This window comes from Gracilinanus agilis, chromosome 4 (assembly GCF_016433145.1).
Source record: "Gracilinanus agilis isolate LMUSP501 chromosome 4, AgileGrace, whole genome shotgun sequence".
In the NCBI taxonomy this organism is placed as follows: Eukaryota; Metazoa; Chordata; class Mammalia; order Didelphimorphia; family Didelphidae; genus Gracilinanus; species Gracilinanus agilis.
Genome location: NC_058133.1, coordinates 78,376,987 through 78,398,442, shown reverse-complemented (window position 1 = coordinate 78,398,442; position 21,456 = coordinate 78,376,987). Strand labels below are relative to the sequence as shown.

Here is a 21,456-nt window from a genome sequence, read left to right as displayed (position 1 = left end):
TAATTCCCACTTTCTTAGTTCACACACAGAAAGCACTATTTCCCTAGGCTGCAAATCTTTCGGGAAGAAACACCAGAGAATTCCACAAACTCACAATGGAGAAGGATAAGAAATCCCCAAACACAAGGAGTAGAGGCTTCTGGGATTTTGTCCTAATTTGCTATGTCCCTTGAGTGTGCTTCTGGAACAAATTCCTGATGCTCACTGCCCTGCTTTCCCCTATCATTACCACCATGAAATGATTGGTAACAGCTGGAGACAGGTGATTGTTCCAACCACCATTCTGGGGTCTCTATGGTGGCAGTTCTCAGATTGTTCTGTCAACAATGGGGCAAAGCTTTGCTGACCTCATGTGTGGATGTTCCTCCCTCCACTGATGAGTCAATAAAGGAGCAAGGTTGCCAGTATGTCTTGGGACTGATCATTTCAGGCCACAGATAAAGCAAAAGACACAATGATGATGGATGACCTTGAAAAAGCAGACTTGCCCATCTTCTGTTTCAGTTAGATTTAGGAACTCCTTGAAAGAGCACTGGACCTAGCATCATGAGACCTGTCTTTTATTCTCAGCTGTGATGTGCCTTTCCTCTAAGATGACCTATCATTTACCCCGTATAGATCTTGGGTAAACATAGTCATTTATATGATTCCCTTTTTAGAATGTGAGCTCCTTTAGAGCAGGGATCCTAGCTCTACCTTCCTTTGTATCCCCAGAGCTTAGCACAGTGCCTGGCACACAGTAAGAGTTTAACAAATGCTTGTTGGTTTGGGGGTACCAGAAAAGTCATTCAACTTTATAGAGTGCCAGTTTTCTTCCCTGTCGAATGGGGACAAGAATAAGAGTGCCTATTTCATAGACTTGTGGTGAGGTAAGTAGTTTGAAATCCTTCAGGTGCTATAGTGGAAATTATTGTTATCTTCTGTAAAGAAGAATGATCTTTAATTCGGAAAAGATAAAACAAGTGAATGAGAAAATTGAAACTGAAGATGAGTGAGGAGATAATATAGGAATGCTTAACTTCCCTAAGCTAGTTCACCTGGACCAGATGAATTCAATTCTAGAGCACCTAAATAATAGGTTGCATTTATAAAGTGCCTTAGGTTTCGAAAACGACTTCATCACCTATATCATCTCACTTGATTTTCACAACAATTCCACTAGAAAGGTGTACTGTGTATCCTTAGCCCTTAGGTCAGTGCCTGGCATATAGTAGGTACTTAATATTTATTGAATGGAATCTAATTACTATAGGTATTATTTCCCTTTCTTTTTTATAGAGAAAGAAACTGATGCTCAGAAGGGTTAAATGTTTGGCTACATGGTCAACAGCTCGTAGATGGTCAGAGACAGGATTCAAGACCTAGTTCTTGAGCTGATGCCAAGTCCAAGACTTCCCATTTTACCACACCACCTCTGAAATGATGTGCTATCTGAAATCTTTTGGAAAACATGGAGGAGGAGAGAGGTCCTATGGGACCAGAGGTGAGAAAAGGTTTAATTTTTTTTTACAAATAGAAAGCAGATTTTAAAACCGTAAGCCTTTGTATTAATCTCTCTCAACAACAAAAAACAATAGATTAATAGAGTTTGTGAACAATCAGAAAGGAAAGGAGTAACTATAAACAAAATACTTTTGCCAAGAAGGTATACCAGAAAAAAAGGCATACCAGATTAACCCAACTTTAAGGTTGTGCTTGAACCAGCCCCATATGGAAGCTAATTGTTAAAATTTCAGCATGAGCATTTACACTTCAGAAATCAGCAAGTCCTACCAATTGGAACTCAGGAAGAACTGAGTTCAAATCCATCCTCAGACACTTCCTAAACTGTGTTACCTTGGGCAAGTCACTTAACCTCTGATCGCCTGACTAAAAGATCCACTAGATCCAATGGAGAAGGAAATGACAAACCATCCCAGTATCATTACCAGGAAAACTCCATAGACAGTTATGGTCCATGGAGTCCTGAAGAGTCAGGACTGAATGACTAAACAACAATAATCAACCAGAGGTTGACTTATTGTCTTAAGTGATGGGGAAAATGATAATAAATGTAGATTAAGCTCAAATAATGTATTAGCCATAGAGAGCTAGTTGTTAAATATTTACCAGTATATCACTGCCCAATTTCTTCTTTTTAAATGAACTTATTAAATCACTGGGTGAGTGAAATAACATTGATATAGTATAATCTACCTGGATTTCAAACATGGCATTTTGACAAAGTCTTTCATTATAGCTTCATGGATAAAAGAGAGGGAAAATTGTCAGCTGGTTGAAAGTGCTGCTAAAGAGCATTCAGACTGGTGAAATGATAAAATGCTAAGCATTTGATCAGTTAATCAGTGTTAAGTGGAACAATGTTTTTTTGAAAGGTTTAGTGAACCTTTTTTATAACATTGTCACTTCCAAATTGTTACAAAGAATGACAGTAATGGAAAATAAACATGTCTGATGAAATGTAACTCGTAACATACCTAGTCTAAAACTTCCCTAGAGAGAGATGGGAAATGTATCTCACTGTTACTTCTCTGAAATCATGACCAATCATTACATTGATCAGAGTTTTGAAGCCATTCATTATTGTTTTTCCTTTACATCTTTGTGGTCATTGTGGTCATTGTTTTTACTACATTTATGTTCTTTGGTCTGCATCAGTTCATACAAGTCTTCCCAAGTTTCTCTGAAATCTTAATATGTCAGATTTTAACCATGACTACTACTTCCAATACCACCACTACTCCTGGCTACTTCTACTTCTACTGATAATAATAGTTAACATTTATATAGCACTTAATAAGTACTAGACACTATGTTAAATGATTTGCAATTACTATCTCATTTGATCCTTGGATACAAATTTCTCCTTCTACCATTTACAAATAGCATGACCATGACATTTAACTTGAGTCTGTTTTCTCAACACAAAATGGAGATAAACCTCTGCAGTACTTGCCTCACAGAGATATTGTGAGGGTCAAATAAGATAGTATAAATAACCTATTTCACAAACCTTAGAGCTCTATATGTCATGCTACAACTATATAGTGCCTAGAATGAATGAATTAATCCATTTGGCAAGCCCTTATTCAACATTCTCCACATGTCAAGCACCATGATGGGCTCTGAGGACACAAAGACAAACATGGATGATATTAGAATTCTTCTTTTCTCTGCCCTGGTCATGATGATCTGATGATTTGTCTCCTGGACCTTCTTAAGAATTGATATGTTTCAAAAATGGAATTGATTGCCATAAAAGTTGTCAGTTCCCCATTACTGGAGGAGGCCATCTTTAAACAAAGGATTACGGGGATCTCTTAGATCACATTGCTTCTACTTTGTGTTCTTCAACATCTACTCCTGATTCTATGCTTCCCTGATGGATTCAAGGGAAAAGAAACTTCAGGAAAGGAGACTAGTTGGAAGACTATTGCAATTCTCCAGATGAGGAATAACAAGGGCCTGAATTAGTGTGAAAATATTGGAAGGGACATGACAGACACTGTGAAAGCAAGAAGCAGAGGCAAGTGAAAGGGGGGAAGAATCAGGAATGATTCTGAGACTTTGAGTGGATTAGAAGAATGATGACACCATTAACACATGCAAAGGTAACTAGCTGAGAAAAATAAAAGGAAGCGTCAACTCTCAGTGCAAGGATTGGTATCAAACACACTGTTGCTATCAGATCACAGAAGGATCATTCAGAACTGGAGTCAAGAGAAGTCAGGCCTGGTGAGATTCAGTGTATGTAGCAAACTCCATGTCTTACCTGGGTCTTAGTGAAGGTTTCCTTAAAATAGTGCTTCCCTTCCTGAGGAAGGATAAGGATTGTGCAACTTGTATTTCAGGTTGGACCTTCTTTTCTGGTTCCACAGGCACAGCTAATGGGAAATGACAAATGTTATAAGATTTTAGAACTTGAGAATACCTATATTCATGCAAGAATGGTTGATGAATTTGCCTAAATTAGGTTTTGTCCAAAGGAGAATAAGGAGAAGTGATGATGAGAGGAGTGAGAGACTAGGGGAGAGCCATGGAACCATCACCAAAGAACAAGAAATCTCCAATGGAAAGGAGAGCTACCTGTAGTCACAGAGGAACATGGAAACAAGTAATACAGGAAACAATTCTATTTTGGACCACTTCTATCATGTTCTTTATTCCAATTTGCATAGGGAAAAGGAAGCCTAGCAACCCTAACTTCAAGATGAAGATGGATAAAGGGCTTCTTGGTCAATAGCTTTGATTGCTAATTTATTATAATCATAATTCTCAATTAATCAAGAATATTGAGATACATAGAAAATCTCATGTCTGTGATATCTACTCTAGGTCAAAATAGAGAAGAGATGGTATCTTCCCTCAAAGGCCCTGCCTTCAACGAATGTCCCTTTGAAATAAATAAAACATAGCTGTACCATCATCAAGCTGATGTTCTTTGAGCTTGGTACTCTCTTCCTCCTATTTAAGCCTTGTTTCCTGGAGTTTAGGTACTCACCTATAGTTATAGGTTTACTCTCACAATATTTCTTAAAATCTTCACTCATGATCTCTATGGCCAGCTTTGGGTACTTCTTACGGAGCTGTTCAAAATTCATTCTCCTTGAGTCTGTTAGAGGAGGAGAGGATTTGGGGGACAGATTGCTTACCAATAATGAGTTCAAAGGCTAACTGATATTGGCCTGGTGAAAATTTTCCATTAAAATATATATAATACATACATATCTGCATATATACAGGTATTTCATTTAAACATGATTTCAAATTGGAATGGGATGTCTGCCCATAGGGACCACACATGCAACTTAGAATTAAGGGATAGAGTCCAGAGCCCTTCTGGAAATCAAGGCTTTGCTTCTCAGGAACCTAGAGATAATTATCAATACAAGGCTAAGGGCCATAGAAAAGAGAGTTTGAGAATTTTGCCATAAGGCCCATTTATGTCTGATCTGATCTAGAAATCACATTAATGTTTTGGTTCACAAAGGGTCTCAGATGATTCCAATATTGTGGCATGACTCCATCTTTCTCACCTGACTATGGCTCCCAATCACAGAGACTAACAATTTTACCTTCCCTGTATACTGAAGGCTTGAGTTCCAAATGGAGGGATCCTCCTTTTTTCAGATCTTGTTTAGCTATCATTTGCCAGTGCGTGTCCTGGAGTGTTTCCATGTCTTCCAAGGTGGACAAGGCCTGGCACATCCCCAGGGATTCCTGTATCCTCTTACACAATAGAACATATTCCAGGTTGTCCAAAGTTTCTTTTGATTTCTTCCTCTTGGTTTCACAGGAACTGATTTGAGACTAACAGAAAAAGGGTGAGTTTGCCACAAGCACAAGAGATCAAACCAGAGGCAGTTTCTTTCTGGTTCATCCCTCCATTACAATTTGTGTCAAAATTGAGAAGAAGAATCCCCCTTTATATATAAGTTCTCTCTACCTCCACCTTGCCATTGGACCCAATTCCTATAAGAAGTGAAATCTTCCTGGTCTGCAAGTCTGTGGAGGAAAAAAGCCGGGGCTGGGCATATGGATGGGAATTATTTTAAAGAAAGAGTACTTTAATTCCTTTTATGCTGGACACCATGACCTGTTATTCATCCCTGAAGCATAAGTGAGTATCTCAATCCCTTTTGCTGAAAATCACATATAGAATTCTATGTTGTCAGATAAACAGTCTGTGACAGCAGCTATTCTCCCTTGCACCCACTCACACGAATCCCTTAGTCCCTCCACCCAATGCTAACCCCCTTAGTCCCTCCTACCACAAAGATGAGAAACCAGTGGTCATCCAAATCAAGAAAGTCATCAAACAGGGAAGCAAGAATCTACAATCCAAGCACAAAATATGATGTAGTAAAACAAGGGTTGCACTCTCTGTCCCTCTAGGGTTTAAGTTCCTCCAGGATAATAACAATAATAAAGATATTTGTATTGTGTGTGACAACTTACAAAGCACTTGACATACATTATCTTTGAACACTCAGATCCCTCCCTGCTATTTTTGTATTTCTCTTATGTTCTATCATGTATTGTGAACGTTTGTGTGTCTCATGTTTTTTTTGTTAGATGTCCTTTTAGAGATCACATCATTATTCATGATGTGTCTCACACAGCACCTAGCACAATGCCTTTAATGTGGCTTATTGAATTAAACAGGGAGTTGGGAATTTTAACTTAGCCTTTGATTTGGCCCCCAGGCTTCTTCAATATTAGTCTGAGGCTACTAGCTCAGATTTGACGCCATATCCTCTAATAAAGTCCAAAATTGTGGATTTCATCACACCACAGCTTACCTTTCTTGTGAAAAAAAAAGTTAGTATGGAGCCTGAGATCAGTTTATAGTGGATCAATCAATTTCCTGTCAGGCTCATCCTGTTATTACCCTCTTCCTTTGTCTTCCTACCTGCTCTCTGATCCTAAGAGCCCTGTTAGAGATCTTAGAATTGGAGAGCTTAAGTATGGTGTAGTATGATAGTAAACCCCTTATTCAAAATGCCACAGCTTTCTGTCAGAGGTGGTGGAATGTCTTTCTTAGACTTTCTCAGATGAGAGGAATGCCTGATGAAGACCCCACGACAGACCCAGTTGATGAGAATGTGACTATACTAGGTGTAGACAGCAAATAACAACTGTTAGGTAGACTCTTGGTGAACTTTCATTTATGTGCTTTCAGAGGGAAGAGAATAAGAGTGATTTGCTGTCCAATGACCTGGAAGATTCAATCCACCTGGTTTGCTTTAGAAAGTACATTCAGCCTCATACCACCCTCCTCCACAGTTACAAGGAATTACTATTAAGTCAGTGTGGTCAGAATCTACACAGCGAATGAGGCTCTTGTCCTCCCGAGGGGTCAAACACTCCCCCAGCTCTGGGCATCCTAGCCTAGCCTACCTTGCATATTTCCTTCTGTGCTTTGGGGATCCAGGGGATCACCTCCCCAGAAGGCAACAGCTCTCTCAGATTCTGGATGGTTTGAGGTTTGAGTGGCAGGATGGGACCATTTTCTTCATTCAGGTAAAGTTCACAGATACGATTTCCAAGCGTGTGCCGAAATAGCAGATTACCACCTCTCTTAGCACTGATGGAAATGGTCAGGAAGTTGTCCAGGTCCTTCCAGAGATTTAGGAGGCGGTTTTCCACCTTGTAATGTTTGCTCTTAAGAAAATCTGCAAAAGGGTTCCCTGCACAGGCATCAGCAGTCAAAGCCCAGTGGAGATATTCAAAGGAAAAACTTTTTCGAATCACCTTCTTCAGGGATATCAAGGAGGGCTGGTTGATGACAGGGGTGGTTGTACGCAGTTTGGCTGTGTATTTCTTCTCATAGACTCCTTCTAGGGTGAAGGGCACATAAGTTTTGGTGCCCTCTACCTTGGAGTGAAAGGATAGGGAACTGAGGCTGTCCTTTGACCTTAGCTCTGATAGTTTGTCTTGAAAATGCAACGGTTTCAGGGAGCCCATCCGCACAATGAGTTTTTGTGGAGGAGGGAAGCCATCAGATAAGTCTTGAAAGCTTTTGTCGTGCAATATCTTCTTTTGGGGATTCAGAGTATGTATTATGGGCAGTTCAGGCTCAATAGTCCATGTGCCCTGTTCAATGAATTGCCACATCTTCTTCTTGGTTTTTTTGCTACAGTATGGCTTTGAAGTCATATAGAGTCTCCTGACATTCATATCAAGGGGGAGGACTTTTGGGAAGGTGGGGATTTTTTCCACTTCTTCCTTACCGAGGCGATCCTCATATTCTTGTAGCAGAGCCTGGCACATTTCCTGCTTGGCCATATTGATCTTACAATGCAGGTAGAAATTTGGGAGCCAGTAGCTCTGGATTTTGAACAGAGCTACTTTCTGCATGTGACTCAGGATCTCCCTTCTGGTAGTGGACTGTTTGGGATGCCACACAGAGAGTTTTAGCAGTGTCTCTGGACATAGAGAAACAGAGGGTGAAGGTAGAATGAGACTTTATTTTTCAATGGGGGTGAGGGAGGAACAGGAGAGGGGCAAAATGAATGAATAATTGAAAATAGAATAAAAAATGTAAACATTTGATCATTTTGCTACTCCAAGTGCTTTACAACATGTTATCTTATTTGTTCCTTACAACCACCCTGGGAGGAAAAGGGGGATCCAAACTTTAACCCCATTATCCTCATTTAACTGATGGGGAAACTGAACCAGTGAACCAGTAGTGGAGACTGTGACTAGAGTTCTGGTCTCTGGAGAGTAATGGTGGTGGCCATGCCCAGTGTTCTGACTCAGATATAGAGTGGAGAGGAAAACATGTTACCCTTGCCTGATGTAGTAATGCTGGTGTAGACTCTCACCCAGAACTATTAAATGGATTTATATAAATAAGGGGGGGGGAAATCTAAGGAAATATTGAAGATTATGAAGATTCTGGGTCTTGAGGTCTTTTTGAATGAGGGGTATCCTTAGCTATTGAAAAGACTAGATGACCACAGGGAGGACTTTCCAGTCTCTAATGAGTTTTCATTCATCTACGTCAATGGGATTGTCAGAGGAATAGGAAGTCCCAACTGCAGAAGCTGCTATTAGGTTTTGGAATGCTCCTTTAATGTATTTACAATTGAATATGTCTGAGTCTGGGAATTCCTTTCAAGCAAAACACTGATACCACTCTGGTTCCAGGGGAGACCTCCGGGGAGGAACTTCCAGGGGAGGAGTTGAGTGGGGGTTGGATCCTCCTAGCTAGCTACTCCACTCTGGACAAAAGTAGCTCATCTCTCAGGCTAAGGCAAAGTACCAGCCTAAGTGGAGGTGCCTTCTCTCAGACCCTCCTCCCTGTTTGGGTTCCACGGGATTTCCATCACGCAGAGGAAGAAGACTTTAAAAAGCGAACAATCAACAAAGTTCTTAACTGGACAGCTTAGAGTAACTATCAATAACAAGAAGTGATGGGGTGGACAATTGAAAAAACAGATTCCACCGATTCCTCTGTGGTTTCCCCACTTATGGTGACACCTAGATTCTTACTGAGGTTCATGTTGCAAAGAATTAGCACAGTAGATCCTTCCTGCAAATAAGTGGCCTTCAACACCAGGAGGAGGGACAGGTAAGTGTCCTTCAGCTTATCATTGGTCTCATCAATTTCGAGGATTCTCTCCGCAATTATCCAGAATTCCACAAGCTCCTCCCCTGCAGAATAGAGGGCCAAGTGAGAGCAGAGCAGACCCTATGCTTAGGAAGAGGTGGCAGCCCCCATCCTAGTATGTTGTGAAGGACTGAAATGTCTTCCTGAACCCCCTGCCACACCACCTGGAATTCTATCGGGAAAAATGTCTTGAAGTTATGTTCTCCACAAAAGTCCTACCAACTGGAAGGAAAACTAGGGTATGCAGCCACAAAAAGGAATTATGGTTCCTGAGGCAAATTCAGTTGGTGAGGGGAGGAGCTCACTTGGGATTCAGGATCCCACATCCTTGCTGCTCCTAAACATCTTCTCTAAGAGGTGTGATGTGGGTCTCCAGTCATGGTGGCAGTGAGATGCAGCCCCCACGGGGGACAATCATGCTAGGAGAAGGGGATGAGGAAACTGAGGCTCAAAGTGGTTCTGCGACTTACCCAAGTCACAGCTCTGTGTCAGAGACAGGACTTGAACCAAGTTCTTCCTGTCTCTGAGTTCGGACCTCTATCCACCCACTGTCTTTCTGCCTCTCCTCAGAGTGCTGATGGGAAAGGCAGTCCTGAATGGCATACCAGAGCAGCCAGCAGAAGAGCCCATTTGCAGAGAAGGAGAGGACAGGAGACAGCGATTACTCTATGGAGGAAATTCAGGACCGAGTTTGTCCACTCTTCCCTTTCGTACTCCTCAGGACCCAATCACAAGAGATGTGGGAGTGGGGAGAGAAAAAGCCTCTCTTCTCTGATTTTGTGTTCAAACCATGGTCATGGCCAAGAGTGGACTAAATCCAAACCAGCAGTCTGGGATGCAAGACTCTGTGCCACCAACAGATGAGTGGGCAATCGGAGGTCTTAAGCACTGCCATCCTATCCTGGAAAGGGCCCAGGGTGGGTGTAGCTGTCTAGTAACCACTTCATGGAGTTTCAGGCATAGAATAAGCAGAGACCTGTTTTTTGTCCTCATCCTATATAGTATCCCTTTTCAGGAAGTTTTCCTCATAGGCTTACATGAATCCAAACTCCCACCCATCAGTATACGAAGTGGACTTACTGTGTCTTCATTTTCTCAAATCTGGATTGAAAGAGGCCCAATACCCTCATTTTGTATCCTAGAAAAATCTCCACTGTGACTCAGTAGAAAAGAAGAGAGGGGAGGGAAGGGAGAAAGAAGGAAGCTGGTCATAGGAATAATTGCGGAAACCTACCTGCTGTACCACTGAGGTAGGCACAGAAGCGCCACATTCCCCGGACACCTCCAACACATTTGTAGAGCAGCCACTGATCTGCTGACTTCCATCTCATCATTTTGGCTGCCAGAAAAAGCTGACAATGAGAGGGTTTTCCCCTACTCCCTTTTGTTCATTTGTTTGTCATGTTTGACTCTTCGTGACCTCATTTAGAGTTTTCTTGACAGAGATACTAGAGTGTTTTGCCATTTCCTCTCCATTCTACAGATGAGGAAACTGAGGCAAACAGGGATCAGTGACTTGCCCAGGATCATACAGATAGTATCATAGTATCTGAGGCCGGATTTGAACTCTGGAAGATGAATCTTCCTGACTTCAGGACTGGCACTCTAACCCACTGCACCATCTAGCTGTCCCTTACTCTCTTGCAGGTTTGCAAATAGTCAATCTCCTCCTAGCTATGGCCAGTCATCTCAGTCCATTAGACCACTGTGCCTAGAAAACCAAAGCCATACGTTCAGATGCTGGAAACAGTCATTTCTGGAATACCCAGGCATTGGGGGCAACTGCCTTGGGAGAGGCTCATGTACTTAAATATAATCATCCCATGAAATCCTTGAAATAAATGGCTGGAATTATCCCTTTCCTCCTCCATATGCTGTCCTTTGCTGACTGACCATTTTTCCCGTTCAAGGTCACCTTTGATGCCGATTTTCATTCGATTCCACCTGGATGTACATGTATCAAAGGGGTTAACACATTGTGATTTAGACTGGTTTTGCATGCCCTAGTGTTGATCTGAATCCCCATTCCTGTGATCCATTAGCTCAATGGTATGAAAATCAGACTGTTTGGCCCCCTGTCTATGGAACAGCTTCTCCAAAGACACTTTAAACCCTAGTTTGGCTGATTCAGGAAGCCATTTCTGGGGTCTCTTAAGTCCATTGCCCCAAGAAGACCTTAATCCTGATCTGCTCTCATGAAGACCAGGGGGTACTTTCATGGGCCAACTTCTCCAAAGGCACCTTTATAGCAAAGTGAATGTGTGGAGCCTTAACAAAGACTCTTAATCATGATATTCTTGTTGAGAGTCTTTGTGGCCTCTCATTGTATTCTTAGTGTTGGCCATTATCTCCTTTGGTATCTGTCATAAAACAGACTAGACTCTTTTCCTCTTGGGTATCTTACTCCCATCCTTCTACTCATTTCTTGGAAGCTGATCTCTAAGGGCTTCCAAAAACCTCTTAAAGGCCTGCCAATTAAAGTTCAGTTCTCTTTTTCTGGCATTCAGTGCCCTCCATTGTTTGGCCCTACCCTACGGAGCCAAACCAAAATGTGCCACTCCCTAAACATGCCCCTTTGCTTTTCCATCTTTGTTCATGTGGTTGTCAAGGACTAGAATGTCTTCCCTCCAACTCTTTTGCCTGCTGAATTCCTGCCCATTCTTTAACAGTTTCTCTTAAATGCCATCTTCCCCATAAATCTTTATGGTTTCTTAATCTTTCTTTCTTTCTGGTTTCTAGTAACCTGCACCCTTTTGCCCCCATTAAATACTTTTTGTATCCTTCTCATTCCCTAAGCCAGATATTGGTTATTAAATTATTTGTGTTTGTATCTTACACACCTATGAGACTGTAAGTACCATGAGGGAAGAAATGTTGTGTTGGGCAGACTATGTATTTCTCCCTCCACCTTGCATGGTGCTTTCTGCACAGAATAATTTTTTAGAAGTTGTTCAGTCGAACTGAAATTGAATTGTGCTCACCGCCCTCTGAGGATTTGATGAAATTGAGGAGTTCCTTACAGAGCATGTAATGGTGGCATAAGTTGGTCTTGCAGAAATAAGGTAACCTGTATTTCTCCAACCACGTCAACAAGCCTTTGTATTTGGCAACCTTGAATTCAAGGACAGGAATAGAGGATTAAATTATAATCATTGGGGAATCTTTCCCACCCATCACAGAATGCGAATGACAAGCACCCCCTCTCCCTCCTCCTGACCAAACTTGATCCCACTAACATCTGAGGACAGAGGCACAGTGGGTATTGAATGCAGGGTTCAAAGAAGGGAAACTATATATGGACTAGGGTGGAGGCTGACAAAAAGAAAGCTGGATTATATTAAGAATGAAGAATGGACCCTGGGAAGCCCTATTTTAGTATCCTCTAGTTTTCTCATTTACTCAGCAAATAATAAGAATGATTCAATTATATTATGATAGATATGCATAGATCTGGGCAGATGCATCAGTGGAGTAGATGGCAGGGAACAAAGAAGTTCTGGGTTCAAGATTGTGACTTCCTCCATTGGAATGAAAGCTCTTAGGGGCGATTAGGTAACACAATGGATAAAGAGTCAGGCCAGGAGTTGGGAGAACTCAGGTTCAAATCTGGGATCAGACATGTCCTAGTTGTGTGACCTTGGGCAAATCACTTTATTCCAGTTGCCTAACTCTTACAGTTTTTCTGTTGTAGATTATAGGCAGGAATTTAAAGAAATTTTTCTTTATAATGAAAGCTCTTTTGGAGTAGAGATTGTTTTATTCTTTGTGTTTGTAGTGCCTAGTGCCTAGTATAGTGGGTGCCTAATAAGTGCTTGCTGATTGACCAATCTATTGATTGACCCATTCTAGCTGTGCAACACAATCTCTCAGTGCCCCATAGACAATTCTAAATAATTGTTTTAACAGAATTACTTATATGCATGCTTAGAATCCGTTTCATACCGATGTGGACACCTCCTACCTCTCCTAATTAAAATAAAAATGAAGACAATTGGGCTGGATTGCATTTGGGGAAACAATAGATATTCTATGATCCCAAACTGAGTCAACAGAAAAAAACCAACCCATAATCTTAACACCATTATTTTCCTATTTGGCTGTGACTCCTGGGATGCTCAGACCTTTGAAGAATCAAAATTGAAGTGATTCAAAAGACAATAGATGGTCTCAAACATTTCTAGCTGTGTGACCCTGGGCAAATCACTTAACCTCCATTTCCTGGCCCTCACTGCTCTTTTAGAGGAAGTAAGAGTTGAAAAAAAAGACAGTAGAGAAACATGAAGTGGGCAGAAATTGGCTATAGCATATTTGAGACGAGACCTATGATTTCACTGGAATAGGGAATTCCCAATGAGGAAATACCCTCTACCAGTGTAGATTAGCAACTGTTCTGTAATTTATAGTCTTAAGAAAGAGTTACTTGGACCATTATAAGGTTAGGTGATTTGTCTATATGTCAGAGTATATCGCTTGAACCTGGGTCTTGTAAGGGTTAAATTTAATGGTAGGACAAATAATTTTATGAAATTATGTGGTTGCCAATATTTATTATGTCTCGAGTCAGAAGTTTATTTACAAAATGGAAGGGAAACAATAAAGTAGAGAAATGTGAAGAGGTTAGAGAGGTTATCTATCCTGTCAACTTAAATGTTTACTCTGGGTCTGCTTAATCCAGGCAGAGATTAATTAGCTCTCAACCAGGAAGGCTGGTAGTGAGTAACCACACAGCCTCCTCCAAGATGGAAGCTAGTCTCTTAGGAAATAGGAAAGGAGTCAGCCTTTCACTAACCCAGTAAAGTGTAGTCTAGGAGTCAGAGTCCAAGTTGAAGCCAAGCTCCAAGCCCACGATCCAAGCCACAGTCTCTAGTGAAGCTCCTTCGAAGACTTTCTCCAGTCAGAAGACTATCTCCAGAAGACAATCTCTTCAGACTATCTTCTCAAAGATGATCTGCTCTGAGGGAGTTTGGGGCTTGCTTTTATGGTGACTTCTTGTCACTGCCCCTCTTCACAGGGGTCAATCACTGTCTAGCACTACCCAGGGGGCAGTGTCTGTGGGATTGACTTCTCACCTTCTGAAGGTCAAGTTCTCATCAAAAAACATTCACAGCTAAGGGTGTGAATTTTCTAAGTACCTTGCTAGCTTCTCACCTAGTACTAAGTAGGGTGTTCAATCTTTTGTTGATTCAATTTAAAAGTAGACAAAGGACAGTTAATCCTGTCTTCAGTCTAGTGAGGTACTAAGTAGGGGTACTTAAGTTAGTGTTAACTCAAGATAGACAATAGAGTAAAGAATTCTCTTTCATAGTCTTCTGGAATCAGAAGCCAGTCCATTATGCCATTCTGCTGCATTAACAAGCATTTACCAAGATAAATTTCATGCAAAAATTGGCAAAGACATGCAGGAAATGTATAATTGAAAAAGGCAGCAGGTGGGTCACTAGCAAGGGCAAAGGGACAAATAGGCACCTAAGAGCTGTTCTTTTTCAAAACTCTTTGAATGTTTAAAGACTTCTCCTAAATCCAACAGGTTGAGTATCCTCCATGGAGGATATGAACAAAGGCATAGGACATGGAAAAGGATGATATTGGATGGTGGATTTGTAAGCTGCTTTTGTGGAAGGAGTATCTATATTAATGATATCATAGATTCAAATGAAATTAAATAGACAAAGCACTTTGCATACCTTAAAGTACTATACAAATGCTGGCATTTAGCTAGACACAAAAGTACTGAAGTGTTCATAGAATATGTTTAGGCTTACACAGCAATTTCTGAAATATAACCTTTTGGGTTTGTTGGCAGAACTTTCATTATAGTTACTTAACAAATGTAATGACAGAGGCTCAGAGAGATTGTGACTGAACAACCAATGAATCAAATATTTATGTGCCCATACTTAGCACAGGGCTTGGCTTTTCAAAGTGTCTGGTACAGAGTTGGTGTTTAATAAATGATTGTTGACTGACTTACTAACTGCCCACTATGTGCTGGAACTGGGAACAAAATTGGAGGCAAATTATAGGGCAACCATCAAAGTGACAGGATGATAATTCTCCTCCTAGTTTAGTACAGGTACACTTATCATGAGTAGGCTGTCTAACAAAATGAATGAAAATTTATTAAGTTCTTGTGGGGGAGCGGGGGCAGCTAGATGGTTCAGTGGATTGAGAGTCAGGCCTGGAGACCTAGCTGTATGACCCTGGACAAGTCACTTAACCCTGATTGCCTACCCCTTTGCCACTTGTGTCTTAGAATTGATACTAAGTCAGAAGGTAAGGTTTTAAGAAAAACCAAAAAACAAAACAAAACAGCATTCAAGTTTTATGACTTCAAACCTCAAGTTCTCTTTCTATTGCATAGTAGTAATTCTTTCATAGTTCTCATCCCAAACTACAAAACTTCATAGAATAGAAACCAATAAGACACCTTTGTAATCTTGCACATAGACTCTGAAGGCTTAGGACACTGGAAAGAAATAATTTTGAGAACAAGAGTTAGGACAGTCTTTGAGGGCCTACATGCCACCTCCTGGGTGCCATGGGGAGGATTTTACCAGGGCAGAAGAATGAGAGGGAGGAAAGAGGAGGAGAGAAAAAGAAGAGGGATGGAAGGGGAAAGAAAGAGGGATGAAATAGAAAGGGGAGGAAGGGAGAAACAAAGAGACAGAAACAGAGACAGAGAAGAAGGAGAGAGGGGAAAGAAAGAAGGATAGGATGAAATCGAGAAAGAGGGAAGGAGAGACAGAGAGAGAGAAAGAAGGGAGGGGAGAGAGAAAGGGTGAGTGAGAGAGAAAGAGGGGGCTCTGGTAACCCATGATGGAATGACCACATATTAGTTTCAGTGGCACTCATTCATAGATAGCCTACCCTGGTTCTGTAGACTAGAACATAGAAGGGAAAGTAATGTATGTGGGTTTTTTCTTTAATCACAGAATTATAGGATTCAGCTCTTGAAAGAATCCTAGGGATTGGTTGTCTAATGTCTTCATTTTACAAATGAGGTAAGTTCCAGAGACATAATAGGATCATAGATTTATAATTGGGTGGAACTTTAGAGGTGATCAAATACATCTTCATTTTATGGATAAAGACCCAAGGCCTGGAGAGTTTAAGTGATTTGCCAAAAGTCCAACAGGTAAGAAGTGGTAGAGTGGGGATTTGAAACCAGGTTCTTGGATTCCAAAGCCACTGTTCTTTCCCTTACTATCTCCTCTCATGTAGTAAGCAATAGAGCTTGATTTATACCTAGTCTTTGGACTCCACATCCATTGTGATTTCATTCCTATAAAGCAAAAATGCATACCTTGGTATTTCCACAGATCTATGACCTCTCCAACTAGGCAGAACACAACCCCTGCCCTGTACCCCCCTCCAATCTCTTTCTTCTCAAACAAGGTCACATCTGTCTACTTTTCTTCCCTTTCCCCCTCCCACTATTGCTGCATAAGAAGAAAGGGACTGTATGGAACCAAGAGTCATTTTTCATCTTTATTCATGCCACAGATTGCTATGGCCAAAGAACTCCTTAGAGCCCTAGCCCAGCCCCCTTCCTTCCTCCTCTTGACCTAGGTGCAGTTATCACATCGACTCTGCCATTCCTGGAAAGGACATTTCTAATTTCTCTAACTAATTTCTCTGATTCCGCTCACTGATTCTATGATCTTCCTGTCCAATTCCTCTCCATAGCCCACCCCCTGAGCTCCCCCAAAGGATTGTCTTTCCCTATTTGAATGTAAGAGCCTTCTGAGAAAACGGGCTCTTGATTTTTGTATTTTATGAACAAATGTTAGCCCGATGCCTTCAAGTAGTAAGTATGCTCTTAGTAAAGACTTTTTAAAATTCATTCAACAAGGGGAAGGCAGCCTAATGGTGAGCAGCCTCTCTACACATATTAGGAGAATTATTTGCCTGACTCAATACTGGTTGTCCTGCTCCTCATTTGCCTTCAACTAGCCTCAGGTTTTGATCCTAAGCCTTTCCCCCTTTCTCCAGTCACACTTCATTTTGCCCCTTCACTCTACCCGCCATATGTCTATTGTATATAACGAAGGCTAGAGCTTGACTTACCAAAGTACATGGCAACTCTGGCCAGAGGGTCCACTCTAAATCGTGAACTATGTAAATGGGCATTTGACCAAAGACCTGCAAAAGAAAGAGAAGAATCCAGCCAGTGGAATGGAGTTTCTCACCCATGTGGATAAGATGTACTCTCTGTAGATCAGTGTTCCTTGGGGCCGTGCTCAACTGTTTCAGAGGACTCTCCCAACTTAATAATATTGAGCACTGATGCAATGTAACCTTGTAGATACATGTCCCAAATTGACCAGTCCCGTGTGTGTGTGTGTGTGTGTGTGTGTGTGTGTGTGTGTGTGTGTGCATGCAAGCATATGTTTTTAACTAATAATCCTTTTTCCTTGCAGGCTTATCCAGCCTGTGTCTATGTCAAGTCAACCAGTCACTCAGTCAGTCAATCAAGCACTTATTAAACGTTTTTATTTGCTAGGCACCACTGTGCTAAGCACTGGGGACATAAAGAGATGCAGTTTTGATGGGGGGAGGCAACGTGTAAAGGATTAGATGTGTACAAAATGTGTACAGAGCAAATGGAAGGTAATTTGAGAGGGAAAGCCAGTAGCAGCAGGTGAGACCAAGAAAGGATTCCTGAAAAAGGTGGGATTTGGGTCTGAGTCTTAAAGGAAACTAGGGGAACGAAGAGGTAGATGGGAGGCAGTAGGACATTCTAGATATGGGAGAGAGCTAGTGCCAAGGGGTGGAGACAGTCTCATTCAGGAGGAAGCTGGATCTCATGATGCACCAAGGGAAGTAAAGTGTAAGGCTGGAAAGGTAGGAAGGGGTCCAGCTATGAAAAGCTTTATATGCCCCAAAGATGAGTATATATTTGATCTTTGGGGTAATGGGAAGCCTTGGGCATGTTTGAACCTACCCTTAGAATTGACCATGTCAATGTCCAATTGCTTTGAATTTTTCTTAATTCTCTTCCTCTGGTGAAATGGAGATAAGACTTGTACACTTAAAACAGATAAGGTAGGGGACAGCTAGGTGTTTCAGTGGATAGAGAGCCGGGCCTAGAAATGGGAGGTCCTGGGTTTAAATCTGGTCTCAGAAACTTCCTGGCTGTGTGATCCTGAGCAAGTCACTTAACCCCCATTGCCAAGCTCTTAGCTATAGGCAATATATAGCCTTGGTCTCAAGGAAGAAGATGAGCATTTAAAAAAGAAACAGATAGGATATCCTCCTAGAGGTCAAAGACTTGGGTTGTTTTTCACCAATTGTATTCTCAGTTCCTAAAATAGTTCCTGTGTGTAATAAGTCTTTAATGAACATTAAATATTTTTTCAGCTATTTCCCCAGCCTTTCAAACAGTTGAGTGATTCATCATAGTAAATGGGCCCAACCATCTGTTTTGTAGGGTTGTGAAAGACAGTAGAGGCAGAAAATAGAAAAGGGATGGAGTAGAGTGTAAAGAATGAGAAGAGAGAATGAAGGATCTGGGAAAGAAGGAAACATAAAAGAGAAGAAAGGAAACGTGTTAAAATTGTGTCTTGTTCTTGTCCCCCTGACCGCCTCCTTCATTTTCAAGTCAGGATGGAAAATTTAGAAATAGCCAGTACACAGGGACAAGAGCAGGAAATTAGAGAGCAAAGAAGAACCTGTAAGTCACACACAAACTGTCCCAAAGATCAAAGGAGCATAATTTACAAATTGTATCATATATTAACCAAAAGCCACATCCTGGGACTATGTGCTGCAATAGCAGAAGACATCTAGGCATGTTGCTGTCAAGGGCTTCTGGTCCCAAGAGATATAAATCCCAGACAAATTCCAGACCTCCACCGTCCCAGACCAGCTGAATATCAAAAAGGTGGTGAAAACTTTGAGATGACACAGAAGTGTTAACTTTGAAGTCTTACCAATAACTTCACTAAATTTAAACTTTTACAGAGCATAAGATCATTTGGATATTTTAATGAGCTAACCCTGCGGTGATACAATTAAGAATTAGTCTATTCTCCACCTCCCCCCACAAAAAAAAAACTCCTATAAAAACAAGACCTCAAATTCCTGTTTCTCTTGTCTGTTCTCCATTGGGTCTGGGCTGCCTAGTGCTCTGGTCTTTAATCAGTGGCTACACATATGATGCTGTTTGCCCGCTCCCCTTCCCTATCCTTTTCCTTATATTACCTTCCTTTGACATCTTGTACTCTCTGCCCCTGAGCCACACTGCCAGCCTCTTGTGCCTTAGAGTGTAATTGGAGCTCCATTTCCTACTATCCTTATGGGCTTTCCCACAATGGATAGAGCACTGTGCCATCTAGATGCCCTATAGACATCTTTGTTATTATTAGTAATAATGTTAATTATTACTATTGCTAATAGTAATAGTAATATTACTGGTAATAGTAAAGTCTTTTATGATATTCCTCTTTTAGAAACTCAAGATACTTTTATTTTCATCTTTAAAAGTTGATTGAGTGCCATGCAAATATAAATTTCTAAGTGATTTTAAATACACCATTTATTACCTGGACACAACTCACCTTTGATGCTTATGGGTTGTGTGATCCTGAAAAAGTACTGAACCTTGCAGTGAGCTAGGCAACTATCAGTTGCCAAAATTATGCTAACTTGCAACCAAGGGATTTTCCTCATCTGAGAGTTTTGGTAATCAGTGAAATCCTAAATCTGTGCCTTTTCCCTACTGACATTTATTACACAACACTCATCCTTCCATGTCTGTATCACCAGACACAAACTTTTCCTCTCTTTGCCTTCCCCTTCCACTACAGTTTAAATGGAACCAGAGTTAAAATATGACCAGACATTTGAAATATAATGCAATGGTTTGGTCCTGGTTTAATTCAGATCATGTTTTAATGTTGGAGGTGAGTGATTTTAATAATAGCTGGTTTCTACATAGTCTTTTAAGGTTGTATAATGCTTTTCACATATTATTATTTGATTCTCACATCAGCTTTAGGATACAGAGACTGTTTATTATCCCCATTTTTATGATGGGAGAATTGGAGAATTGAGGCTAAATAAGGCTGAGTAACATTCCAGGCTAGCATCAGCTAATGTCTTCAGTGTCTGAGGCTATATTGGAACTTGTTTTCCTGACTCCAGGTTTAGTGCTCTATATATCACTATGTAAAAAAGAACTAAGTTCAATTTTTCCCTGAGCTATTAAACCAAACTGATGAAAATACGTTGGTTTGTTTTCCATTATTCCCAAATATTAGAAATATGATACATGAACTAATACAACATCATATCAAATGATGCAACATGATATAATACAATACAACACAATAATAATGGTTAGCAAATACGTAATGCTTATTATGTTCCAGCTACTATCCTAACCCCTCTTTTTATAATTTGTAACTTATTTGATTCTCTTAAAAACCCTGCAAGGTAGGTTTGTTATTATCCTTTATTAGAGATAAAGAAGCTGCAACAGACATAAAGCAAATGACTTGCCCAAGGACACTTAGTTAGTAAGTATCTGAGGCTAGATTTGAAATCTGGTCTTCCAGATTTCAGGACCAGAGCTCTTTCTGCTGTATAAACAGCACCACCACCACACAACACAATGAGATTGAATACTATAAGCCTTCAGGAATTTGGATTCAGATATTGGACTCAGCAGATACTTACTGGGAGAGAGAGAAACGTGTTGAAAAAATCAGCAAATACTTCATCTTCAAGCAGTACTATAAGGTTTGTTGAAGCAATGATTTCTATATGGGAAACAAGAAATCAATTAACTAATCAACATACAGAAATAAGCTGGCTTAAAATCTTATCTTTGGAAGGCACCTTAAAAGTCATCTAGTCCTACCTTCCACCCAATGCAGGAATAGATGCAGGAATGGCTTGGCAAACCTATGCATGCTAGAGGAGGCTGCTCTCTTTCCCCTTTCCACCATGCCTGAGGAAAATGTTCATATCCTCCACCTCTCTGCCCAGCAGTCCAATGAGAGTGCTTCTTCTCTCCCCTGTCTGGGGTAAGAGGGTGGCTCACATGAGGTGTGAGGGTGTAGTTTGGGCATTCAGTCCCTAGAAGGTTTGCCATCACAGCTCTAGGCTATGGTCATTCAGAACTTTGCTCAGAAACTTCTAGGGATACGGACCTCATTAGTTCATGAGGCAATCCCTGCCATTTTCAAATAGTTTTAATTGTTGGTCAATTCTTTCTCATCCCTAGCCAAAATCTTCCTTTCTTACAGGGGTCCAGATTTCTCCTCTGAAGCTACACAAGCCGAGTTAAATCTCTTTCCCCATTAACCATCTTTTAAATAGTCTTAAAAAGCTCC

At 40.9% G+C, this 21,456-nt stretch overlaps 1 protein-coding gene across 1 annotated transcript in view; it reads right to left on the bottom strand.

Annotated features, from left to right (window-relative positions):
* Positions 1 to 20,887, bottom strand: part of RGSL1 (regulator of G protein signaling like 1) — a gene marked incomplete at its 5' end in the record, with an annotated part of 53,648 nt that extends 32,761 nt beyond the window's left edge. The window contains 10 exons of the mRNA XM_044674899.1: positions 3,773 to 3,884; positions 4,502 to 4,612; positions 5,076 to 5,310; positions 5,772 to 5,834; positions 6,901 to 7,928; positions 9,001 to 9,162; positions 10,353 to 10,457; positions 12,100 to 12,229; positions 17,186 to 17,260; positions 20,798 to 20,887. Of these exons, the coding sequence (XP_044530834.1) occupies positions 3,773 to 3,884; positions 4,502 to 4,612; positions 5,076 to 5,310; positions 5,772 to 5,834; positions 6,901 to 7,928; positions 9,001 to 9,162; positions 10,353 to 10,457; positions 12,100 to 12,229; positions 17,186 to 17,260; positions 20,798 to 20,887 (2,111 nt within the window). The remainder of the gene's footprint in view (positions 1 to 3,772; positions 3,885 to 4,501; positions 4,613 to 5,075; positions 5,311 to 5,771; positions 5,835 to 6,900; positions 7,929 to 9,000; positions 9,163 to 10,352; positions 10,458 to 12,099; positions 12,230 to 17,185; positions 17,261 to 20,797) is intronic.
* Between the last annotated feature and the right edge of the window lie 569 nt (positions 20,888 to 21,456).